The sequence below is a fragment of the Solenopsis invicta genome, chromosome 14 (assembly GCF_016802725.1).
Source record: "Solenopsis invicta isolate M01_SB chromosome 14, UNIL_Sinv_3.0, whole genome shotgun sequence".
Classification (NCBI taxonomy): domain Eukaryota; kingdom Metazoa; phylum Arthropoda; class Insecta; order Hymenoptera; family Formicidae; genus Solenopsis; species Solenopsis invicta.
The window spans coordinates 15,059,162-15,081,223 of NC_052677.1; the positions used below are offsets into that span (position 1 = coordinate 15,059,162).

Genomic DNA, 22,062 nt, shown 5'->3' on the forward strand with positions numbered 1-22,062 from the left:
ACACAATAAAGATCTTTCAAAGGTCCGTTTAATCACCTTACGAAATTACAAGGATAATTCGAAGCACATGCTTTCCGCTAACGAGGTACGTGTAGGTATTACAATCGGTTGAAATTTTACGACACTGAATTACATAATTATGTACACATTATTTAACTGCATATAAACATACAAAAGATTTAAAATTAATCGTCGAGTCGTTGGTGAAACCCTCATCAGCGTCTCCAACATCACGATTGACTCTCCCACGTCGTTCGGGCTCGATAATCCTTCGTTATACCGGGTGTTTATGAAGCTCGAAGCTTTATCGCGGTACAAAGAAAAAAAAACAAGAACAATTTGTCATCCCGTAAGACTCGAATAACCCTCTTTCCCGTAACTTCGCAACATCTCCGCGCTGTCTCGCCGTAATCGATATGTCACGTAGAAAATAACTTTCTAAATTGATTTTTTTAATAAAATACATTCAGATGCAATTCCGCTCGTGATCCGCTTCGAGCCCTTTTCGTTTTTTCTTTCTTTTTTTTTCCCCGCAGAAGCGGCAGAACGAGAGAGAGGTCGGAGTGGACCGATGGGGAAACAAACGCGGAGACTCCGTTAATTGCGCATAAAGCGAATAGAGACGCGTTCCGTGTGCCGCTTACGGGATGACCCGATAAAGTATGAGCGACGGACAAAGTATGCACGATGCGGCCCGAGGGGTGCTCTATAATGTTAATAATAATAACTCATTCAACGAAATGAGGCGCAAATTCGGTCCGCGACGCCGCCGCCGCCGCCGCCCGCGGCCGTTGGGGTTGCCGTAAAAACGTGATTTACGGCCTCGCTTCGTGCCACGGCACCGAAGGGCGCCGGAAATGAACCATCAATGAGACGATCTCGCGCGCGCCGGATCATGCCGCCCGCACGTTTCTCACGCAATTACGTAGTTATATAATATATGTAACTGCGCGCGCGAAACGTCCACGTAGCGGGCGGCGTTTATGCTATATCTTTTTATTGCGCGAAATTGCGCGCGCGGATGGCGCGCGAGTCTTCTCTATTGCTGTCGTCTATCGATCGAAGCTGCGCGTGATCGTCTCCTCGACAAGCGCTGCGCGTCTCTCCTCTATCATTTTTATTCTTACTTTTTTTTTCTTTTTTTTAGCGATGCGAGAGTCCGCATCATTTTATCAGAAATCGATTACATCTTTTTCTGACGCGACGTATACGTATCTCGATGTTTGTTCTCTCACTCTCGATTCGACAGAGCTCTCTCCCTCTAAACTTCTCTTTCAGATAATCCTCGGTGTAACGAGAGTTTTTCCGCGCGGGGAAATCTCCTCTGCGACACGCCGAGGATCGGCATCGATTAAAAGCGCGTCACTCGCGAGAGCTCGATCGCGATTCGTGATCGCGTGGTTGAATTCTCTTCAACACGAGTGAGAATTATTGCTCTTAGTTTATGCTCGATGTTGAGACGTTGGTCGCGCGACGAACGCAAATCGTTAAATTATTTCGTCGAGTTCCCCGCTCGCCCGTTGCTTCTAGATGTATTCGGCATTCGAGGCGAGTCACGCTTGGGCGTTTTCCCACAACGTTGTGTAGCATTAAAAAACTATCCCGCTTCGTTCCCATGTTTTAACCCCGAGGTTACTGTCGCGAGTCTGAGAGACCCGAGAGCGGAAACTTTCATTGTTTAGCTATGTAAAAATTTCTTTATGCTTTAAGCTCTTATAACTCTCTTTCTACTTATGGTTCTTAAATAAAACTTGTGCAGTTTACTCAAGCAGATTTTGACGTTTCAATGAAAAAAAAGAGATAAAAGAAATATTAATTTTTGCTCAAGATATGAGCGGATAAAGGCGCTCTCTCAGAGGGGGGTCTCCCAGGTAAAATAATGACGCAGGAAAAAATCACGGGTAGTAACCTACGGCAACATGTGAAGCAACATTTGCAATGCAATAGAAAGAATTAATTATTAAAACGAGATAAAAGTAAAAAAAGTTAATAAAATTAATCGTGACACAAGTCTAATATCGCGTGCCTTCTAGTTCTCTTATCGCCTTTTATAAATTGGTGCTTATACATATTTAACCAAGTTACGATGAAACAACATACAATTGATAAACCAAAAGCTACAGTATAAGCAAAAGATATACATATATATATGTACATAAAAATGATATAAATATATAAATATGTATAGTCGTGAGCTAAAAGGTTGCAACACATTTTCTTCGATTGTTTTTGGAATGTAGATTTGCTCATCGAATGGCGAACGTCATTGGTTCTTACCTGTGGATCCAACCAATTAAGCATCGAACCATCTAACCATCGAAGAAAATGTGTTGCAACCTTTTAGCTCACGACTGTACTATAGAAGAGAAAGTTCTTTTTTAATAATCACGTTTGTCTACGGACACACGTGTGTTACATGCTAGAAGTAACAGGCTAACAATTAACTCACATTGGTCGAGGAAAATGCTCATAAGTTTTGTTCCAGCGTTTCAATAACGTCTACTCGCGATTTACAATAATGTGCGTAGAAACGCGATAGAAGCGTGTATGGTAGGTCTACGTGGTTAAGCTACGAGCTCTTTGATCCCTTTAACCCCTTCCGTTAGTGACAACGTATCAACATTTACTGCGACTCTCGGTACAATAAAACTCTTTCATCGAGATCTCACGGATGTAAAAAGGAATGTAAAGATATAAATTATTTAAATCACAACAATTTGTTTATCTAGAGCTACGTTTTATCCTACGAAGTCGCAACGAGATTATATATTATAGATATCCTACAATGTAAAATTGCATTCACTATCAAATACGTAACGTACACAAAAATTTTTTTTATCACACAGCTTCTGTCAACAAGAAATTCTGCAACCTATATACAATTTTACGTTTAATAAATCTTACACTTTTTAAAGTTTATTTTACGCGAGTGTACCTCTAGCAATCACATTACTCACGATGAATTTACATTCATTTATTTGAGCCATCGATCTAAAAGACACTTTTATCTACCAAGAGTCTCATAAGTTTCGTCGTTTAAGGAGCCATTAGTTGACGATGTGACGCTTCTTAATTTACACATCGCACATGCAGGATCGCTAGATAATTGCAATGTTGTGTCGGGCAGAAGGGGTTAATTCGATGGCTGCATCGCGGAATCTCGACCCCGAAGTATTCGAGATAATTGAATTATTGCAGTTTTTGCGACGATATTACTAATTTAATTGCAACACGATACCTTCTTGTTTTTATATTTTTCACTGTAATTAATTACTTGCCTCAATAAAGAGAGATCCAATAAACGCCTTTCAATGTGCATGTCCAATATAAAGGTCTCGCAGTTTGCCAGAGGCTGTAGTTCGAGCCGGTCTCTCGTTTAATAAATTTGTTCGCATTTTTCCCCTTACAATTAATTTCCTTATTGAATTTTGCATCAGTTCCGTAGTTTTCGTTGTTCCGTTGCCTCGCAACATCCGCCTGACTAGCTACGGCAACGAATAGAAGACCCTCGATGTATCGGGGCGAGACGTCGCGACGCCACCCGATACGAGAAGCGGAGTTGGTGTCTCACAGTCTCACAGATAACAACGGTCAGAAATCGACTTTAGCTCGTATATGCAGTTAAACAATCGGACCGGAGTACAACGTATTAGGGAATTAATTAATTAGATACGCCGGGCGTCTAATGGAGCGCCCGTTTAAAAGGTACGAGAGAGAGAGAGTGAGAAGCGACACGAGAATTCGTTTATTCTTAAAAGTTCCTATCGAAGGTATACGAGGAAAGAGGAAAGAGGAAAAATGGTAGGGTAATCACGACGGGAAACACATACACGGTTTACGCTATTACAAAAAAAATAATAAGTATCGTTAAACGTTAATTACAAATCGGTCCGAGCGGCAACGATTCTGACGACTCGTTGCCGCTTCGTCCTTCGGTTTAACAATTTATCGTAGACATCGATAACGATAATTCTTTTTTTCTTTTTTTTTTTTTCGTTAAAATGTGTTACGCGTGCGCGCGTGTGTGAGTGTGTGCGTGAACGTGGGTGCGCGCATGTGTACGTGTCTCTGAATACGGAGTACTTTCGTGTCACTTTCGATCTAGAGCAAAGTCGACGAGAGGAAGAGTTGCTTTCTGACATCTAATTGAAGGATCTTTCTTTCGGCGTCAAATTAATCGCGAACAATAAATATATGCAGTTTGTCGACAGATTTCAATATATATATATAACAAGTCGTTATAAAAATTTAATTGTGGAAGCGCAGTTGTGCTTAACTGATGTCCGGCTTCGTATGATAAAGTTTATTTTTGATTTTTTTTAACGGCAAATCACACGATAGAATCACAAAATAACATCGGAAAATACGTTATGACATAGATAGTTCCATTTTTTTTTTTTTTTTCCGAGCACAGTTTAGTGACGCGCTTAGGCAACTGTTCGTCCAAAAAAAAAACTCCGCTATAGTTAAGAAATAAAAGAAAAGACGAATAGAAACCGATTATCAACGCTAAACAGTACGCAATAGACATACGTGACTAACGATCATTATCTACGCTCATTTAAAATACTGTCTGGTTTCGATATCGATGGAATAGCTTTTGTCCGTATTTCCATTCGCATGCCGGAACATTAGCGACGAATAATCGTCAATCGTTACGTTCCCTCTGTCGTTTCTCTCTACACTGTTTTAATAAAACTTACGCGCTAGCTTGTGTATATATGTACGTGTGTACACATATCTATATAGATATTGTATATATATACATATATCAATTTTTTATATGTATAATCATATATATATATGTATATAAGATACGGGTAAATGTATAATAAATTAATTGTTATTAAACCTATTTACGATGCGCCATTAACAACTAATGATATGTACTCGTTTTGAACTATAGCGTTAGTTTGATGCGACCCTGAGGTGATTGCGCGTCGCCCTTCGCGATCGAGAAGCGATCGGGAAATGTCTCGACGTAACGAAATAATAATAATAATAAAGTTCAACCTTGCACCCCCATTTTTTGTCCGCAATCCCGACCGGTCCCGCCGGCCATCCCCCGTCTCATCCTCCTCCGCCCTCCAACCGCGAATGTAAATTCCGCGTGGCGCAGCGTGGTCGCGCCGTTTCCGCGTTTTTATCGAATCAACCCTCGGCCGATTAGGCGTGTGCCGGCGATTTTTGCCGGGTCGCCGCGCACAAGGCTTTTGTATTCCGCCGGAGACTGCTCTCCCGGGAAAAACGCGCGCGGCCGCGCCAGACGGACATGGCCGCGAGAGAAGTGGCCTCCCTCGTCTTCTCCCGCCGGCCACGGCGTTTCCTCTTTTCCTTTTTTCGCGGTACAACCTAAAGCTCTTTTTGCCGTACGCGCGCCAAGGGCTTCGGGTCGATCGATATTTCCGCGTGTATTAATTCGTGCTTTTCCAAAGGGAAACCATCGCTTTCCGCAACAATCCCCTCTCGTAATTTTTTTTTTTGCCTTCCGCGTTCCGCGTGTTTTCCGAGGCGAAAAAACTACCGAAAAGTTTTAGCGGGAAGCTTTTTACCCTTTGAACGGGAACCTCGATACATACATAAAAACATCCCCGTCGCGAATGAGAGAGAATACGGAAATATGTTCTGTATATGTTCACGGAACGTATCTAGCTTGATTACGCTACTTGCTCGTCATAAAGGTCGACGGATTATTCTACAAGTTTCATCCGCCGTCTGTATATAATATATATACGCTCGTAAATATATGTATACTTAACATTTTCAGAACTCCCACACGCGATACGAGACATTTTGCCATTTCCCGCGACTCGCGCGATCGCTCCTCAATCGTTTTTGGATCTGCACGGACACCTCGCTTTTGTGACACTCTCCTTTCTTTCCATTTTTTTTTGTTCTCGCTTAATCTGGTGCACGTGTCGAGAAACGGCATCGTATACACCGTACAGGCAATTGTTGATATGTATCGTTTTTTTCATTTTTAGCGTGGCTTATTGCTTAACGTATAGCTACAATTTTGTAAATCTAGTATCTTACGGCTATCCTTACGCCTGCACCAGCGGCGCGCAAACTCGCCTTTTTTTTTGGTCACCCGGACAAAGATTTCGGAAATATCTAGACAAATCGCATACAAGTGACGTGATAAAGTAGTTAACATAAACGAGAACAAGACAAATGGAATTTTTCCTTGCTTAACACTCCATACGCGCGATTCGACAATTTTTGTCCTGCGAATTTCTTTTCTTTGAAAAATTAGACGCACTCTAATCAGTTTATAACGTTTATACGAATACAATTTCAATAAACAAACATATAAATACTTTTAAGAAATGTTAAACTTGTAAGAGACACCAAAGAATTTTTTTACATTTTTAAAAGTAGTGAAAATTAACTCGAAAGGATCACGATCCAACGTATACCGGAAAAATAAAACAATGTGCATATAGAGTGTTAATTGTCTTTTTTCCCAAAAAATGCTACTAACTCCTCAGCTATCGCGTTAATCGGATCGATAACTGATCCCTAGCTGCTTCAATTTTTATCACTAAAAATATAGATTGCAGTAATAACGATAATAACAATAATAATAATAATACATACTGCACTTATTATTGCAGGAACAAAAGTTAATTTGACATCACAGGGAGAGAGATAGCAATTACAAAATAACACGACTTCTGCTTTAACATATGTATACATATATCCGCTGTCAAGTAAAGATGTGTAGCGTGCTCTACGGAATATCGTATCTTAACTTAATTCTATTTATAACGTCTCTCAAAAAATTAACAACAAGTTGGTCTACGCCGAGCTGCGAATGCGCATTAGTTTGTGCACCTCTGATTTATCATTTTCCGCGCGAGCGTTATCAAGTGCCTTACCGGACGTACAGCTTGAAAGACAACGGCGTTCGAGTCGTCGTAGAAGCTGTCATCTCGATAAGATATCTGATATTTCATCGACAGAGCGCCGATTGCGCCCGCCACGTTGTTCCGTGATATAAACCGAAATCTTGCAGACGAACAAAGAGCGCATGTATACACACCGTTCCTCTGCCATTTGTTTTCGATCGGAGGAATTTCCTCGGAGGATTACTCGCGAGGTATCGTATGGATACTGCGGTCTATGCGGGGGAAAATAGTGGTTGGTTGAAAATCGAAGTATTAATAAAGTTACAATTTAAGTCACGAGTAATTAAGAGGGCGAGAGAGAATTAAGGATATCAATCAAAAATAGTCTACTGCCTAAATCATTGCCAATAAAGTTTGACCTCGTACTTAATTATTGAAAGTGGAGTATATTTAGCTACGGAGGATTTAAAATTGGAAATGTGAATTTTTCATTGGAGTCATTAACGCGGCAAGTTTAGCAAACCAAATATAGAGAGTCGCTTTGAATGACTAGAAAAACAAATTGGCACATGTATCGACGGGGACAAGAATCTAAAATAAAAATCGAGACGAAAAACCGAGGATGCGAGAAAAATCGAGCGGCTGTTGCGGGCATTGACGAAGCCGGCAGCTGCGCGTCGCGTCGACTTCGTCTTTTAAATAAATCAGCGCTGTCCCCCGGGGTGCACGGTACAGACGACGAAGGTGAAGGGAAAGAGGATGGGAGACCGGTTGGCAGGACGGAGACACTACTCTCGTCCAGATATCCCGTGGTGGAGAGTGTACTTCACTGCCGCCGTTGACTCTCGCGAAAGCCGATAAGAAAGAACGGAAAGCAAGCGCAAGTTGGGACTCGCGCGTGTACACATTGTATCCTAGATCCACTACATGTCTCCTCCATTCATAGATTTCTCGCTTTCCGGGCGAATTTCTTTCGATGGTAGGTTGCCGCTTGTCGTATCTTTTGTACTTTTCACCTTCGACTTAGTCGCCTCTTTAACTTTTTCATTTTCGAATTGAGTGTCTCAGAAATTGAGTCATAAATTGAATCTTTTTGTACCTTTACAAAGTGATGCAATCGAGTATTATTGGAAGGACTTGCCACCGCATCGAATTATGCTGTGCGCGCAATTTCGCAAAATTCCACTCAACGAGAATGAATTCACGTGCACAAATTCGTGGCGAGCGCGACGCGAAAGAACGATGCGCGCGATTCGATAATCCGTGAATCCGACGACGGTCCAAGGATCCGGGTAATTCGAGAATTCAATGATCCAAGGATTTGTCGAAGTATAGGTTCGAAGGATCCAAGGATCGTTGAGCGATTTTTTTCTTATTCTATCCTTAACAAGTACGATATGTTATTTTCTCTTTAACGACTAGCGCTCCGAGCACGAGGGTGCGTGCCTCCCCCCTCCCCCCAAAAAGAGACATTCGCATACACCCTCCTTGTTGACTCGTTAATATCTTTGGTTTCTCTCATTTTCCCATGGTCTAACCTCCCCTTCGTGCTGCGGGAGATTCGAAGGCCTATGCCTGCGCGTCAATCTTCGAGAATGTTGTTATAAAAACGTACACCACTTCTAACTAAACTTCCTCTACGAATTTCGTGATATCATACGACTTGACGTTTCCCCCCATTCGATATCTCCTCTGATATTTTTATTTCCAAAGACGCAAAGTTTTCGAGGAGATATACGTGTATCTTGGTACTGGAAGTTTATTTTATTTATTGGAAACGATAAGTTTCGAGTAATTACGAGCGCTTGGACGGGTCGGACAAAAATACATCTTTCTTTCTTACAAAAACTTCTCGATAACACGATGTGCTTATAGATATTATAGATAATAGTTTTCTGGATTTAGCTAGTCCCACGCCATTTATAGGAGCGAAGGGCAACGAAGGGTAACTGCAGGAAGGAAAATAGGCTAAATCGATCGCCGCACATCAATGAAGGATGCAAACCGGAGACAAACGAAGATCAAGCTGCTCTCATCAATTATTTAGCGACGGGTACGTAGCTCGGTTCTCCGATATTTGGACGTCCTTTCTTGCGACGTCTATGAAGAATATTCGGAAACATTAATTTACTTTGTACTTTTTTTGCAATAAATAAGAAATTTTTCTTTTACGAATAAGTATGTGTGTGCTCTGAAAACGTTCAACACTGAAATTTGAATTTTAAAGCGTTCGAGTAATCGTTCTGCTAGAATATTTCCGGGAAACGCGCAGTCACGCGAATTGCGCAAACGAATAACTTTTGTGCCCGCTTTTCGAGCCGGGTCGAAAAATTTCAAAGGTTCCGGAATCTGAAGTGTGAAAAAGTTTGTACGGGCAATTAATTAGATTTTTGCGTAGTAACAGCGATATTTTCACGCTTTTTCCGCCATAGCATCGTACCGCGCTTCACCATTTTTACTTCCGTCGTGAAATAGAAACACGAAAAATGTGCATGGGAGATATTGTTATTACAAACGATATTCATTCAAATAACATCAACGTAATAAATAATAAGAAATGTGACGTGCAACAGGGAGCGGTATACAAAATCCTCTTTAGCAGGTTAATGTACTTCAGCTTTCCGTCGCTAAAATCCGAGATAAAAAAGTTAGAGCGGTCGAAGCAGGCTTATCTTATTGATCCGACACCCATCGCGCGATTTGGCAAAAACGGTCGCGAAAATTGCGAATATTCCATTTCGTCATTGATTCGACACGTGGATTCCGGGAGCACTTCGCGTGCATTATTAAGCCGCCATTCCGCGAAACTTCTCGAGGGTTGATTACTGCGTCATTATTATCCCCCGAGACCGAGGCAACTCGGCCGTTCACGTTGGGTATCGCATAGTAATACGCGATTAAGGGAGAATCGATCCTGAATTTTATCATGCTAGTAGTAACGCGCTCGGAGATACTCCATAGCCAATGCGCCATAAAATTTCCTCCCCCGGGGGTGACATTTTTTGGCCCCCCTGCCTCCCCCGTTCTCGTCCACCCTTACGTGATTTTCCTGACGTGTTGTACAGTTTCCTATTTCCTTCCCGACTTTACCGGAGTGCTAGGGGTCGGTGACCCCTCCGTATTTGGATTCACGTTGTTAGATCGCAATCCACGCCCTCATAATTCCGTATAATTCCTTTATTCGCGGCGACTTCTCGAGATCGTTAGGCGAACCCTTCCTTCCTGCGAAGCCTCGTAGTCCGGCGCTTCTTCTTCCTCGACTTAAGTCGGCGAACGCGGATGCATTTTGCATAAAATGCATATTCATCACACGCGAAAAGAAGCTCCTCTTGCGATCACCGCGTCAGACTATTCATTGTGTTCGGGTATCGGGATATAAGGGAAGAAAAGGGAAAATATTTAAAAAATACAGATAAAAAGAGAATACGAAAGATACTTTGGAAAGTTTCAAAGTTTGGATTTTTTTCTTGAGAACTTGGGGAAGGAACGATCGTTCGTCATTTTCAAGGCTAAATATCTCAGACACGAGATCGTTGTTACGGGAGGAGCGAGGAAATAGTTTGGCAAATGGTCGGAGATACCTGCTACGGGTCTTTATAAATTCCAGTGCTTTCGCGTGCCACGCTCGCTAGAAAATACATATTCATCCCGCCGGCCCGCGCTCCGTGGAGGGTGCATCCGTAATGGAGACGAAAGGGACAAGAGGGATCCGCGGGATCTGCGTACATTTCGCCGGACGTCCACGTGAATGGCGAGCAATATCGATCAGTCAAGGCAAAGAGGTTATCCGGGCGCACGGGCAGCTGTTTCCGAAAGACCCCAATTCAATTTCTACTTCCACAGCGCGCGCGATGTGTGTTACATTTTATAGGTCGTCGGACATCTCCGGTGTATACGTAACAAGGTACATTACACGTTCGACATCTGTATCGCAGGTACAGGCGCTCGTTCCTACCGTTTCATATTTCAACCGGAAGGTGCGGGAGAAATGACATATTTACAGAGGCTGCCGCGCTAACTTCGGCGTTGAAAATATTTGTTTTCTCGACACCCCCTGCAAATGGAAGGGCCGCGTGAAATCCCCGTAGATTGACCGGACATCGACGAATAGAAAAAAAATGGGGCTGAAAAAAAGAGCACCTCTCACCCCGGCAGAGAGGGCACGGGGCGGGAGGGGTGTTAACGCCGCTAAAGTCGGGGTGAATGACCGACACCGGGGCCGCGGAGGCCGAGGGAGAATATCGTGATCGCGCGCGATGCGCGCCGGGGAGTGAAACTTCTACTTGCAACGTTCTCTAGCAGTAACGAGAAAGATGGAAAGGAACAATATTTATCTTGCTCCGCTCCGGAGACGATATTTTTTCGCGCCGTAATTTTAACGACGGCCAACGGATAGATAATTTGGCGGGAGATTTATTAAAGTCGCGGTAAATTTAATATTCGTTACAAAAAGAGCTTTCGCTCTCGGGCAATTCCATCGTGCGCCCGGAGATTATTATAATCGAAAGCGCAACTATATTCAGCCGTGCTAATTCTCACTGCATCATTTTCTCGGTGTTCTCACTCCGCGGGGGTGACAAAATGATGGAGAATATCGATCGATCGGCGATCGAATGCCGCTGCGAAATGTCTCGAAAAGAACTACTAAGCTTGTCAGAGAATGCGAAACTCGCTGGAAAATATTACCCTCGACTATTTAAAATGTTTAAATAAGCGTAACCGAGCGTGCGAGATGGTTAACGTGACCGGCTACGCTTCTTAGCTTATCGAATCGTGCCGTGACTTTACTTAAAGAAGGTCTGCAGGTTCCTTAATTGGGTGTGGAGGTCGGAAGTCGTAACGCAATCCCTTTGCTTGTCACGAGGAAGAATATCGAGCGGCACGTGCGTTTTTCCTCGTGCGTTTAAGCGAAGTCGAGAAAAGCGATCGCGTGTCACGCGTGTACCGAATAAACTCGCTTGGTCATCAGTCAAGGTGGAATTAAATATTCTCTCAGTAAGATTACGGAGGGGGGAGAGACGTAAAGACCGATAGCGTGACGTTGTTAGATCCGTCCTCGGTCACGCCGTGTATTAACCCTCTAATTGAAAATTTACTTGTTTGATAAACAATTGCTCGCTCGTTCCGACCTTATCGATCCGACGTTATTTGTGAAAGTAAAGAGAGAGAGAGAGAGAGAGAGAGAGATGCCCAGGTATCTTTGTGTAGCGAAAGATCGCAATTCACATCCCGCGAGCACTCTATAAACCGTACCAAGTGAGGTAATCCAACGAGAATCAAAGGTTGTCTGCGGAAATTACAACTCACACGAATACGACCGTGTCCCCGAGCAAAGATTTGATCAAAGTGTGTGTGCGGAAAAGAGGATCGACTACGAGACGCACGATGCACGACTTCCTCTCTTTGAGCCAAATTGCTCGGGACTCGAAATTGTCGTTAACGAGACTGCGAGTTGGGTTTTCGCGAAACCCAGATGATCGGGCTCGCGTTATCGTCATGATGGCAAGCAAATTGCAGCAACGAGGTAATTAACGGAGTCGGTGCGCGTAAAGCGGTGCCTCGCTTCTAAATAATCGTAACTGAAAACAGATTAACAGAAATAAGCTCGAACGAAGCTCTTTCTCTTCCAGTACCAGAGATAAACGATTTCTCCTTTCGCAGGGAATGATTTAATCAAACTGTCTCGTCTTCTTGCCTTTAGCTTCCAAGTCAATGACACTGTTCGTTCTAATTACGAAGATATATCGGATAATAGGTGTACTTGTTCGTTGGAAGTAATCGCGGCGCAAAAGAAAATTGACGCACTTGGCCTCGGAACACCATTCACTCCGATTCCCGAGATCTCCGGCCGGAGGAGTCTAGGCGACCGGTATTTATCGCACGAATTAACGCACGGTGCATTTTGCCGCGCATGCACGACTCACTTGCGCCGCAAAGTGGATTATTTATGGCGCCGTATCCTTTCAAGAGAAGAGCTTGTCGCTAAGCGACAGGCTGTCGTGCGATTCGCTTCTTTCATCCCCCTTGTTTTCCCCCTTGTGTTCCCAATAACAGATATGTACCTTGTAATCGCGTCTCTAATCGTCAGTGATTTCTATTAGCGTTAGAAAAGAAACTTCAGAAAAATATAAAAATTTCTGTAAAATTTCTCGATTATACCGGATGACGATTATTGTAAAATTTAATGCGCCTCCATTCGAAATTCGCAAGTAGATTGTAGAAGGACACCAATTACTCGCGCTTCGCAACGTTCGTCATCCTCGTCGACGTCAAGCTGAATTATTAATCGTCTGTGTAATAATTGAGAATTCTTTCAGCGCGACAGAGCGAGTTCGTTCCGTACTGTAATAAACTCTTAATGGAGTTTCTGTTGTCGCGTTGCTTTAGCTACACATGTAATACTCGGTCCTTCGCTAAAAATTTATTACATATAAAAGAACGTTATATGTTCGAGCTCCGTCGGGAGATTTGGAGAATAATCGATTATAAAGATTTCTACGATAAAGTCCCGGCGAACCGTTCCGTCTATGCTGCCGCTGACGAGTTTATTCGCGGTTGGTCGGATTCCACCCTTCTCTTCGTGTTCCCAGAGGAACGCTTGCGCCAATATCCAGTATCAGAGAAGAACGTTCGCGCTTTTCCGCGGGCGAAAAAGAGAGAGAAGGAGAAAGGGAAACTCGGAGAGAAAGGGGAAAAGAAAAATATTGCGGCTTTCTCTTTCGATTTCGTTTGAAAAAAAAAAAAAGAGCGGATTAGCATAATTACACATCCCCTCCTTTTGTATCGGTGTGAATCGTGCATGCGCGTGGCGCAATAAATAAAACTTTCGATCTTCCTGATCGCGCGAAGGTCCTTCGCGTTAATATCCTTAACGACATAAGCGATATAACAACTTCCAATGTGGATTATAAAAATATTCAATCTTTGTCGTACGAACTAGTTAACCTATTGATATGTAAACTATCGATATGTAAAATTGATATGTAAAGTCACGGACCAATGTGATCCGCATGCCGCGTGAATCTACGAGGCGATCGCGTCCGTCTCGCAGATCCGCGCCTCTATTTTATTTTGGCCGGCGTTATTGTAACTTTGTGTTTGTGTGTGTGTGTGTGTGTGTGTGTATTTGTGTGCGCATGTTTTGTGTATGCTTACACGTTTGATAATGCAATAACAAGACGCTAGTCTCGCATGCATCCGCTAATAACGGCGCCGATTATACTTTCATCGTGAAATATCAGCGGATTGCACCTCTTTATCGAGAATAAAGAAATAGATAATTAATAATAAATTACTTATCCTCGTGCGTCCCCGAAGAATATCGCTGATCCTCGAAGCGTCTCCGTTCTTCGACGTCATGATTAATTTCGTTCGGTAGCGATATCTCTTCCTCGCCGAGGACGACAGAGTATTTGATTTCAACTTGAACGATCACGCCCGCCGCTGGATGCACGCACGACTCGCGTCACGTAACGAACGAGTCGGGACTTTCCACGATGGTTATTCCTCTGGCCAGCCGAGATCCTCTCCGACGAGTTCGTAGAAACGTTGATTGTGCTCGTTGAAGAACTTCCTCAGCTTCGTCACAACCACCGGACTGACACGCGGATGACGTCGCCCCTTACTCTCCTTCAAACACTTCTCCGAAGTATCGTTCCTCAGGCAGTAGAAGCCCTTGGTGTGGTTAAAGTAGAAGTTGTGTCGCCCGATACGCGGTTCGAGCCCGAGGAAATTCTCAATTCGGCGCAGCTGAGGCACCGGATCTTCGATCAATTGATCGCCGTTCACTATGAGAATCTGCTCTCTGGGGAACACTTCCAGCCAACGATGCATGTAGGTGTGATAGAGGGAAATGGCGACCGGTCTATAGGATTCATTAATGGTACCGTCGGGTCGCATAACGAGCTCCTCGAACGTACGCGCTACTTGCTGTTGCTGTTGTTGCTGCTGTTGCGGCGTGCCGTTGGTCAGTGTAGATGCGGTCGCAGCGTGCGTGCGCAATTGCGTGTAATCCGATATCGCCCGGGTGACCGGTTCCCGCACGATCAGCAGCAACTTGACGCTGCCGTTCATCGCGCGGATTCTCTCGGGCACCTCGGGCGTCACGAAGTAACTGGGGCTCTTCTCGATCGTGATCTGTCCCTTGAAGGAGTAGGGCATCTTGCGGCGATACCATTCCAGACCCTTCCCGTAGTTGTCGTCACGGTCGAAGAAGTGGACCTCACCGGCCGCCTTCTGTATCTGCGGGTGCAGGAAGAGCATCTCCAGCAGTGCCCTCGTGCCGCATTTGCGTACGCCGATTATGATGGCCTGGGGAAGATGGCGATTCGTGCGCGGGAAGTGAACCTTGGAGTTGGAGAAGAGGAGAGGCGGCGTCGCGTGTACCTGTCGTAAATCCATCGTACATGACACAGCCGTCCCTCTCTGTCTTTGGAAGCATTAGCGACATGCAATTTTTGTTTACGAGCCACGTGCTCGAGCCACGTACCTGAGACACCAGTTCCACCGTGCGTCCTTCGACGGCGGAAACCGCATGGAGGCTGTAAACGGCGCTGTCGTAGAGTATGTGGAAGGTGAGGAAGAGGGACAGCAGGGCGACTGATAAAAAAGCGACGGCCATTTTCGATCTGGATACGCCGACCACCAAAATGCAATCCGACGCGTCACCCTCGGCCAGCCTCATGGCGGAGCGGGGCATCCACCTGCGGCAGATATGGAGAAACGCCTGTCTCTCGTCTGATATTCAAAGTACCTCGACACCCTGCAGCTCTCTCGAGCACGAACCTCCCTTCTGAAAGCTACCCTCTCGCCGCCTCCCTCGCCAGTTCCCAAAGGGCAATCGCGTTTCTTTCCCTCGTTTCTCCCTTCTCTCAGCACGCAACAGCGCCGTTAGTTACGGACGACGTCTCTAATCTATTCTTTCTTCGCCGAGGCGCGGTAGGAATGATTAAGTCTCACCGTGATCGTCGATTATTACAGTGCACCGTGCACGCGGATACGGTGCACGGATACCCCACGGGCGTCCAATTTACGGGTCATTACAACTTGAGTTCTAAGATCCCATTTATCGGGAAACGAATCAGAGGGGAGAGTGTGTGCCGAGAGAGTAACAGATTATTTAACACACAGGTTGCGGCTCATTTTCCGCACAATATTCTAACTAAGGGAGTCGAAACAATTTCGGCCCACCGCAATGGCTCGTGACCGATAATTATGCAGCTGATTGGCATTTACACGAAACGCTACGGCTGCCGGTGCAAATTTATCGCGGGAACGCTCGCGTGACAGACGAACAAAGCGGTTGTCAATGCCGCGCTCGCTAATTTCGTTCTCCATTGAATGCGGGCTCTCTCTGAAGCATCGATCGGTGGATTTACCGGCGTTCCACGAGTCATACGTTAAGATTTCATGGCTCTCCCCGCCGAATGATAAATCATCGACCCGCATGCTGTCCCGTGAGCGAAAAATAATGGGCGATTAAGCTTGAACCATCCTGTGTAAGACACACCGTACGTTATATATTTACGTAACTCTTCCGGTATATATGTTTATCGATAATTATATCGCACATCACCGTTTTCCCCGTGTTCCTATCGCCGCTGGAGATGCCCGAATAGATAACAAAAATTGATAACGGACGTTCACGCCGCGTTCGCAACTTGCCTCAGATTACATTTTGCTAACGTTGTTCGAGGTGAGATATTTACAGCATTAGCGCAACAGGCATGTAAATTACATGTTCTCGCGTGAATAAAGATCCCACGGCGAAAGTCGTCCGCAGCGAGCGTAGCCGAGGATGAATCAAAATTCACAAGTGACGAAACTTGTGCTCGAGAGCTCTTAAACTCCGAATAGCTAATGAACTTCTGAAACGAGACACGGGTGGATGGAAGACGAAGGAGAGAAAGAGAGAGAGAAAGAGAGAGAGAGAGAGAGAGAGAGAAAGAGAAGGGGACGGAGAAGCAGCCAAGATCGATCCGCTATAAATGATGCAGAAAGGTCGGTACCCCTGAGACAGAGCGCAATCTAAATTTGATGCGGCTGCATTTTGTATTCCGATGTAATGGCTTCTCTAACGTTTACCGCCTATGTGCTTCGGGCCACGTTACATCATCGGTTACTCGTTGATTCGTCAGAATAATCAAGCACGTGTTTCTCGTCCCGTCGTTTCGGCCTTAATTGCAACTCGAGTCGCAATTAGCGAATCTATCGCTAACGAAGTCGTTCTCTCTTCATCTTTTTACTCCGTTTACATCTACTCCCGTTTGAAAATCTTGAGAAACCGCGCACGTCCGAAAGAGATTGCGGGTATTTACGGCTGTTTGCCCGGACTTTCTTCTTTATCCGTAACTAGATACCTCTGATGTTACGAATGACTCTGCGCGCGGATGTATCGTGCATCCCGACTGCTTTAATATTATATTTTTATAACGAGCGCTTTTGCCTCCCACGTTACGTTCGGGGCAACATTCGCGTTATAGCCGACTATTGCAATTGCAACGGGAGCCATTCGGTGTGCAAGTTTTCTGGCTAAAATTTGCTTTGTGCCGTTGCGTGGCGCGATATAGCGTGGCGTGGCGTGGAGTGGAGTAGAGTAGTAGCGCGACGCGGCAGGCCGAGGTGTTTCCGTGGGAAATACGCGGCCCGTGTTATTCGGACAAATTGCAATTTCCAGAGTTCCCTTCCGCGTCGTTGCGCTACTACCGATGTTCGTACTCGTAACTATCGGAACGACCCACTATTTACTTATTACCGACGTCGCGTATCAATGTGTCATTATACGGTCAGGCAAATTTATATAACGCCTCAACTCTCGAGACGAGCACTTCGGAGCGGTTTTACTTTGATGAACGGACATGAAATTTGATACCTCGTTACGAAGATAACTAGACGTTAAGGATAAAAGAAGGATTTCAACAAACGATCATCTTCCGTTCCGTTAAAATTGAACGTTATCTCGTGAGCTAGAGCTCGAGTGGATGTAGACGCGGAAAGCAGCAATTTTCTCGTCTGGAGGACAAGCGCGCGGAAACTTTAATTAACTAATTACATTCGGCTCTCTCGCCGCGGAACATTCCGCAAAATTTTGATTGAATCGACGAACGGAAGGAGAGTATATCGAAATATAACTCCTGTACAGTTTTAATGGCGTTCGGAATCTCTTTGATACTTACAAGACATCTATGGGGGATTGAGGAGACCACTCTTGACGAGGCCGTGCCTTGTTGGGCATTTGCCTTTGCTCGTTTGTACGTTCACATTGTTGGAGTTCCTGAAACAACAAGCGGACCATCTTGTTACAGATGCATTGGACAATGTGTATTCTCTGTGTTTTACATTACGATATAATTGAACAACGTAATTTGCTTTGCACACCGCGCGATCAAGTATTTTAAAAGACATATCATTATTGCGCGCCAAAACGCAACAATTTCAAGTTTTACGAATTACTGAATAAATAATAATTGCACGCGCACTTTTTCGTGACAACAAGAGCGTTAGGTTGGTGCTATGGGAAATCAAACCGCTTTTCAAGAGGTCCCTCGGTAACCCAGTTGCACGACTCGAAACTTGCACAGGGCGTAAATAGAATCACTCGGTGGAATGGCAACTTTTCTCATTCTAAACTGTCTGTGCATTATTAAAATATCCATAAATGTGTGCGCTAAGTACATTTCGAATGTGTTTTATACCTTTGTATTTTACATTGTGTCGTATACATTTTTTGAATCACGTCTCAAGCCTCATAACACTCATCGCAGATTTATATCGCGCAATGTTATTACGTTCGTTGACGGTTGAGGTCTTTACTTTCAAAATACAGCGCCTCCGATATCTTTAAAACGCCGTAAACGCCGTTCTATTCCTCGAGAGAAACGAGAGAAACGATATCGATTTATGTCCTATAAGGTTCCGTGTCTTTATGTCTTTCTCATAAATAAGTGGAGATTGCGTTTCTACGGAACAATCAATTCTTATCGAGTATATCCAGGCATGTGCTCATCGAGTGCACTCTTTGGAAAACGACGCGACGATGTACCGATGCATGAACATGCGTGTCCATTAATCTGCGGCATCTCGACGCGTGCACCATTACGCTCGTTGATATATTGCCCGTGTTCTAGCCGAGAACGAGACGTCGGACGACGGACGACGGACGATCTATGCACTCGTGCAACATTCGTGCGGCCCCATTGCACGACGCGCGTCGAGTAACACGTAACACATAAAAATACTGATACAGGATAACGAAAAGTAAAACAATAGAGAAAAAAAAGAGAATCGAATTTTCTATCGCTGCCCTTGAACACATTCTAGGAATGTATATCGATTGAATAATATACATACTTGACAGGTTGCTACGGCTGTCGATTCGTTTTGCTACGTAACTATTTTCATCTACGTCAGTCTGGCGACCGTCTGACCGTTGCACGAAATAACAAGGACACGTCGCGTCGCCTCGCGTAATGTCGCGTCGCGTCGCGTCGCGTCGCGTCACGTCACGTTGGGGGATGAATCAATATATTGAATGCATGGCTCGGGGATGGGTATGATGTAACTCACGACATTCTTCCGCTTGCGTAACATCGACCCTCCGCGAGAGACAGCGGCGGGAGCGTGGGTGGAAGGCAGAATTAGCGACAAGCACCACGGAAACGAAATTACGCTCTATTTATCGTCGAGACGTTTGACGCGCTATCCGGACGTCGCCCGCTCGATCCGATTACCCTTTCGGAGCTAGACGGAAGGTTGATAGCTTTGACAAATAGCGGTGTCATTGTTAGAGATGGATAAGACGATCTTGTGCATGGAAATGAGGAATTAAGGTAAAAGGGATATTAAAAATTCAGAATCTAAACGCTGCATTTGTCTCCAGGGAGAGAACAGGGTGGCAAAATAATTCTCAGTACTCCTTCGAGGCTGATTTTTATTCTCGACTTTATCTTCCCTGGAATTGACTTGGCAGATTAATCAAATAGCACCTCCTAACTGATAGACGCGAACGCGATAATGTTGCATGCTAAAATAATAGTAGCAGCAGTTGGATAATAGTAAATATTGATTATAAATTTTCTGCCTGCTATATTCTTTCCTATTTTGCATCGTAAATGAGAACGGAAGGGCTATTATTCTCACCTCGACAACTATAATCCTTTCAAATAGATTCACGACGATTCAAAGAATAAATGCAAATTCCAAGTTGATTGCATGATTTCTGGACAGCGTCTATGAGAATCGTTCGAGGGTTACCGCTACTTTAACGACCGCTTTGAAAGTTGCCGGTCGATGTGTCTGGAGCACGCAAAAACGATAAAAGTTCGGCTGCCGTGCCGGCAACAGCAAAGGTAGCGGCTGCACCTGCAATCGATACTTTCCCAGAAACTTCCAAGTGTGTCGTGAATTTGACAAATCGGCTAAACGGAGCGAAAACATTTTTCCCATCTACTACACGAAGGTGCATAAACATGAAAAACAGCATTCCGTTCTTGCACGGAAAATAATATTCCGTCTTGAATCTGAATGCAATACCAGGCCGATACGATCGCCCGATATATTACATCTCCGAAATTAAAATAAAAATAGCATCTGCATACATGGCAAGACATATTCGTGTTGCGCCGAAGAGATTTTGAGGTCACCAAGGGGTTGGCGATTACACACGGAATTGTGCTCGCCACAATTGAACGTCGCCAGATAAGACAGTCTGGAATAAGTTTGACGGAAACGACCGTTTAAATAACGGCACCGGTAATCGAGATTCGCGCCGTCCAAACTTACTTTCCCTTATCGAAGGGTCAAATTATTCTGCGGACCAATGAAAAGGCGGCATTGCCGAGATAAAGCGCCATTTATCAGCAAAGGGAGATACCCGTTCCTATTATAGATAAATGTTATCTGTGCCACGGCTGAGCGCTTCGTAAACGTACATAACTACAGAATCAAGCGCGCGAACCCGTGCCTTTTACATAAAGCCAAATGAGGCGAAGGAATGAGAAGCCCTTCAGGAAAGATTCGACTGCCTTAACTGATTTTGGAAGTTAACGGGAGAAACTTCTTAAGTTCAGCACGATTTCTAGAATCTGCACCGCTATGCTCTCACAGTGCTCTCTTTCTCTCTCGTCAAAGACACTTGACATAGTTTTCGATTTCGTCATCGAATGCCCTTCATCGACACATTTCCGCTATATAACCTTAGGAGCGGGGGTCAAATGTCCAAAGGTTATATACTTTCAGCATATACGGCGAACCTTGAACTTGTTCGACTCTCTTCCCACGTTTTGGGAATTCTGCAGATTTCACGTTTTATCCCAATCACTTATCGCGTCCGATGAAATCCGCAAAAATATCCCGGCCGCGAAACATAAAATCGATATTTTTTTCGTATTTCACCTCGTGCGCGGTTTACTTTGCAGTTGTAAATTCTTAATTTAGCACGAATCTAGTTTAAATTCAGTGGGACGCGTACCTGCATGCACGAATTCAAACATAGCGTGAACGAAGCTTCGGCCACAATTCGCATAATCGATGCTGCAAACCCGATTATGGTAATTTGCAGGGTTAGATACAGCTCACGCTTTAAAACTTTAGAAAGCAACCGGCGCCGTTGCAACTAAAACGCTTCGGTCTTTTCAAGGACAGAGACGCGTTCCGTTATCTCGGAGTATCCTTTGACCTTTCCCATCTACGTAGTTATACCCGTAGCCATTCGGCTATTTAGTATATCCGGCCATATAAATAACGTATAAACGTTTATGACATTAAAGGCAACCGGCGACAAATCGAGAAAAATTTCCCAGACACGGTTAAATGTTACCTCGCGTCAGCTTGTCTTGTCTCCCGTGTCAAGGACACGCAATGACTTTTATTAATCTATCTATGTAATTGCAAGTAGGAAAGCGAGATTTCGCTTTAGCGCGCGTGCAGCCGATAATTGTGGCGTATGATCGATCTACTCCGCGGTGGAATCTCTCAACATCTAGCCGCAAATTACGTAATTATTCACAACATGAACGGCGTTAAAGCAACGGCGTTACGTCTGACCAGAAAACCGATAGCGTTACCAATCATGTCGTAAAGACGTATTTCAGATAATGATACTTGAATCATTTATATACATGTAAAGTACATGGCCTCAATCGAGACTACCATCCTCAGAGTAAATTTTTTACCAGTCAAAATTGGAGTCTACCCTCGAAACTAAATGGAGCTT

The 22,062-nt window shown here is 44.3% G+C and overlaps 1 protein-coding gene across 1 annotated transcript in view; it reads right to left on the bottom strand.

Annotated features, from left to right (window-relative positions):
* Nucleotides 1-12: 12 nt before the first annotated feature.
* LOC105207583 (heparan sulfate glucosamine 3-O-sulfotransferase 5) overlaps nt 13-22,062 on the bottom strand; it is a 47,806-nt gene continuing 25,756 nt past the window's right edge. The window contains exons 3-5 of the mRNA XM_011177125.3: nt 18,026-18,123; nt 15,340-15,553; nt 13-15,236 (exon numbers count right to left, since the gene is read on the bottom strand). Of these exons, the coding sequence (XP_011175427.1) occupies nt 14,352-15,236; nt 15,340-15,553; nt 18,026-18,084 (1,158 nt within the window). The 5' untranslated portion in view covers nt 18,085-18,123 and the 3' untranslated portion in view covers nt 13-14,351. The remainder of the gene's footprint in view (nt 15,237-15,339; nt 15,554-18,025; nt 18,124-22,062) is intronic.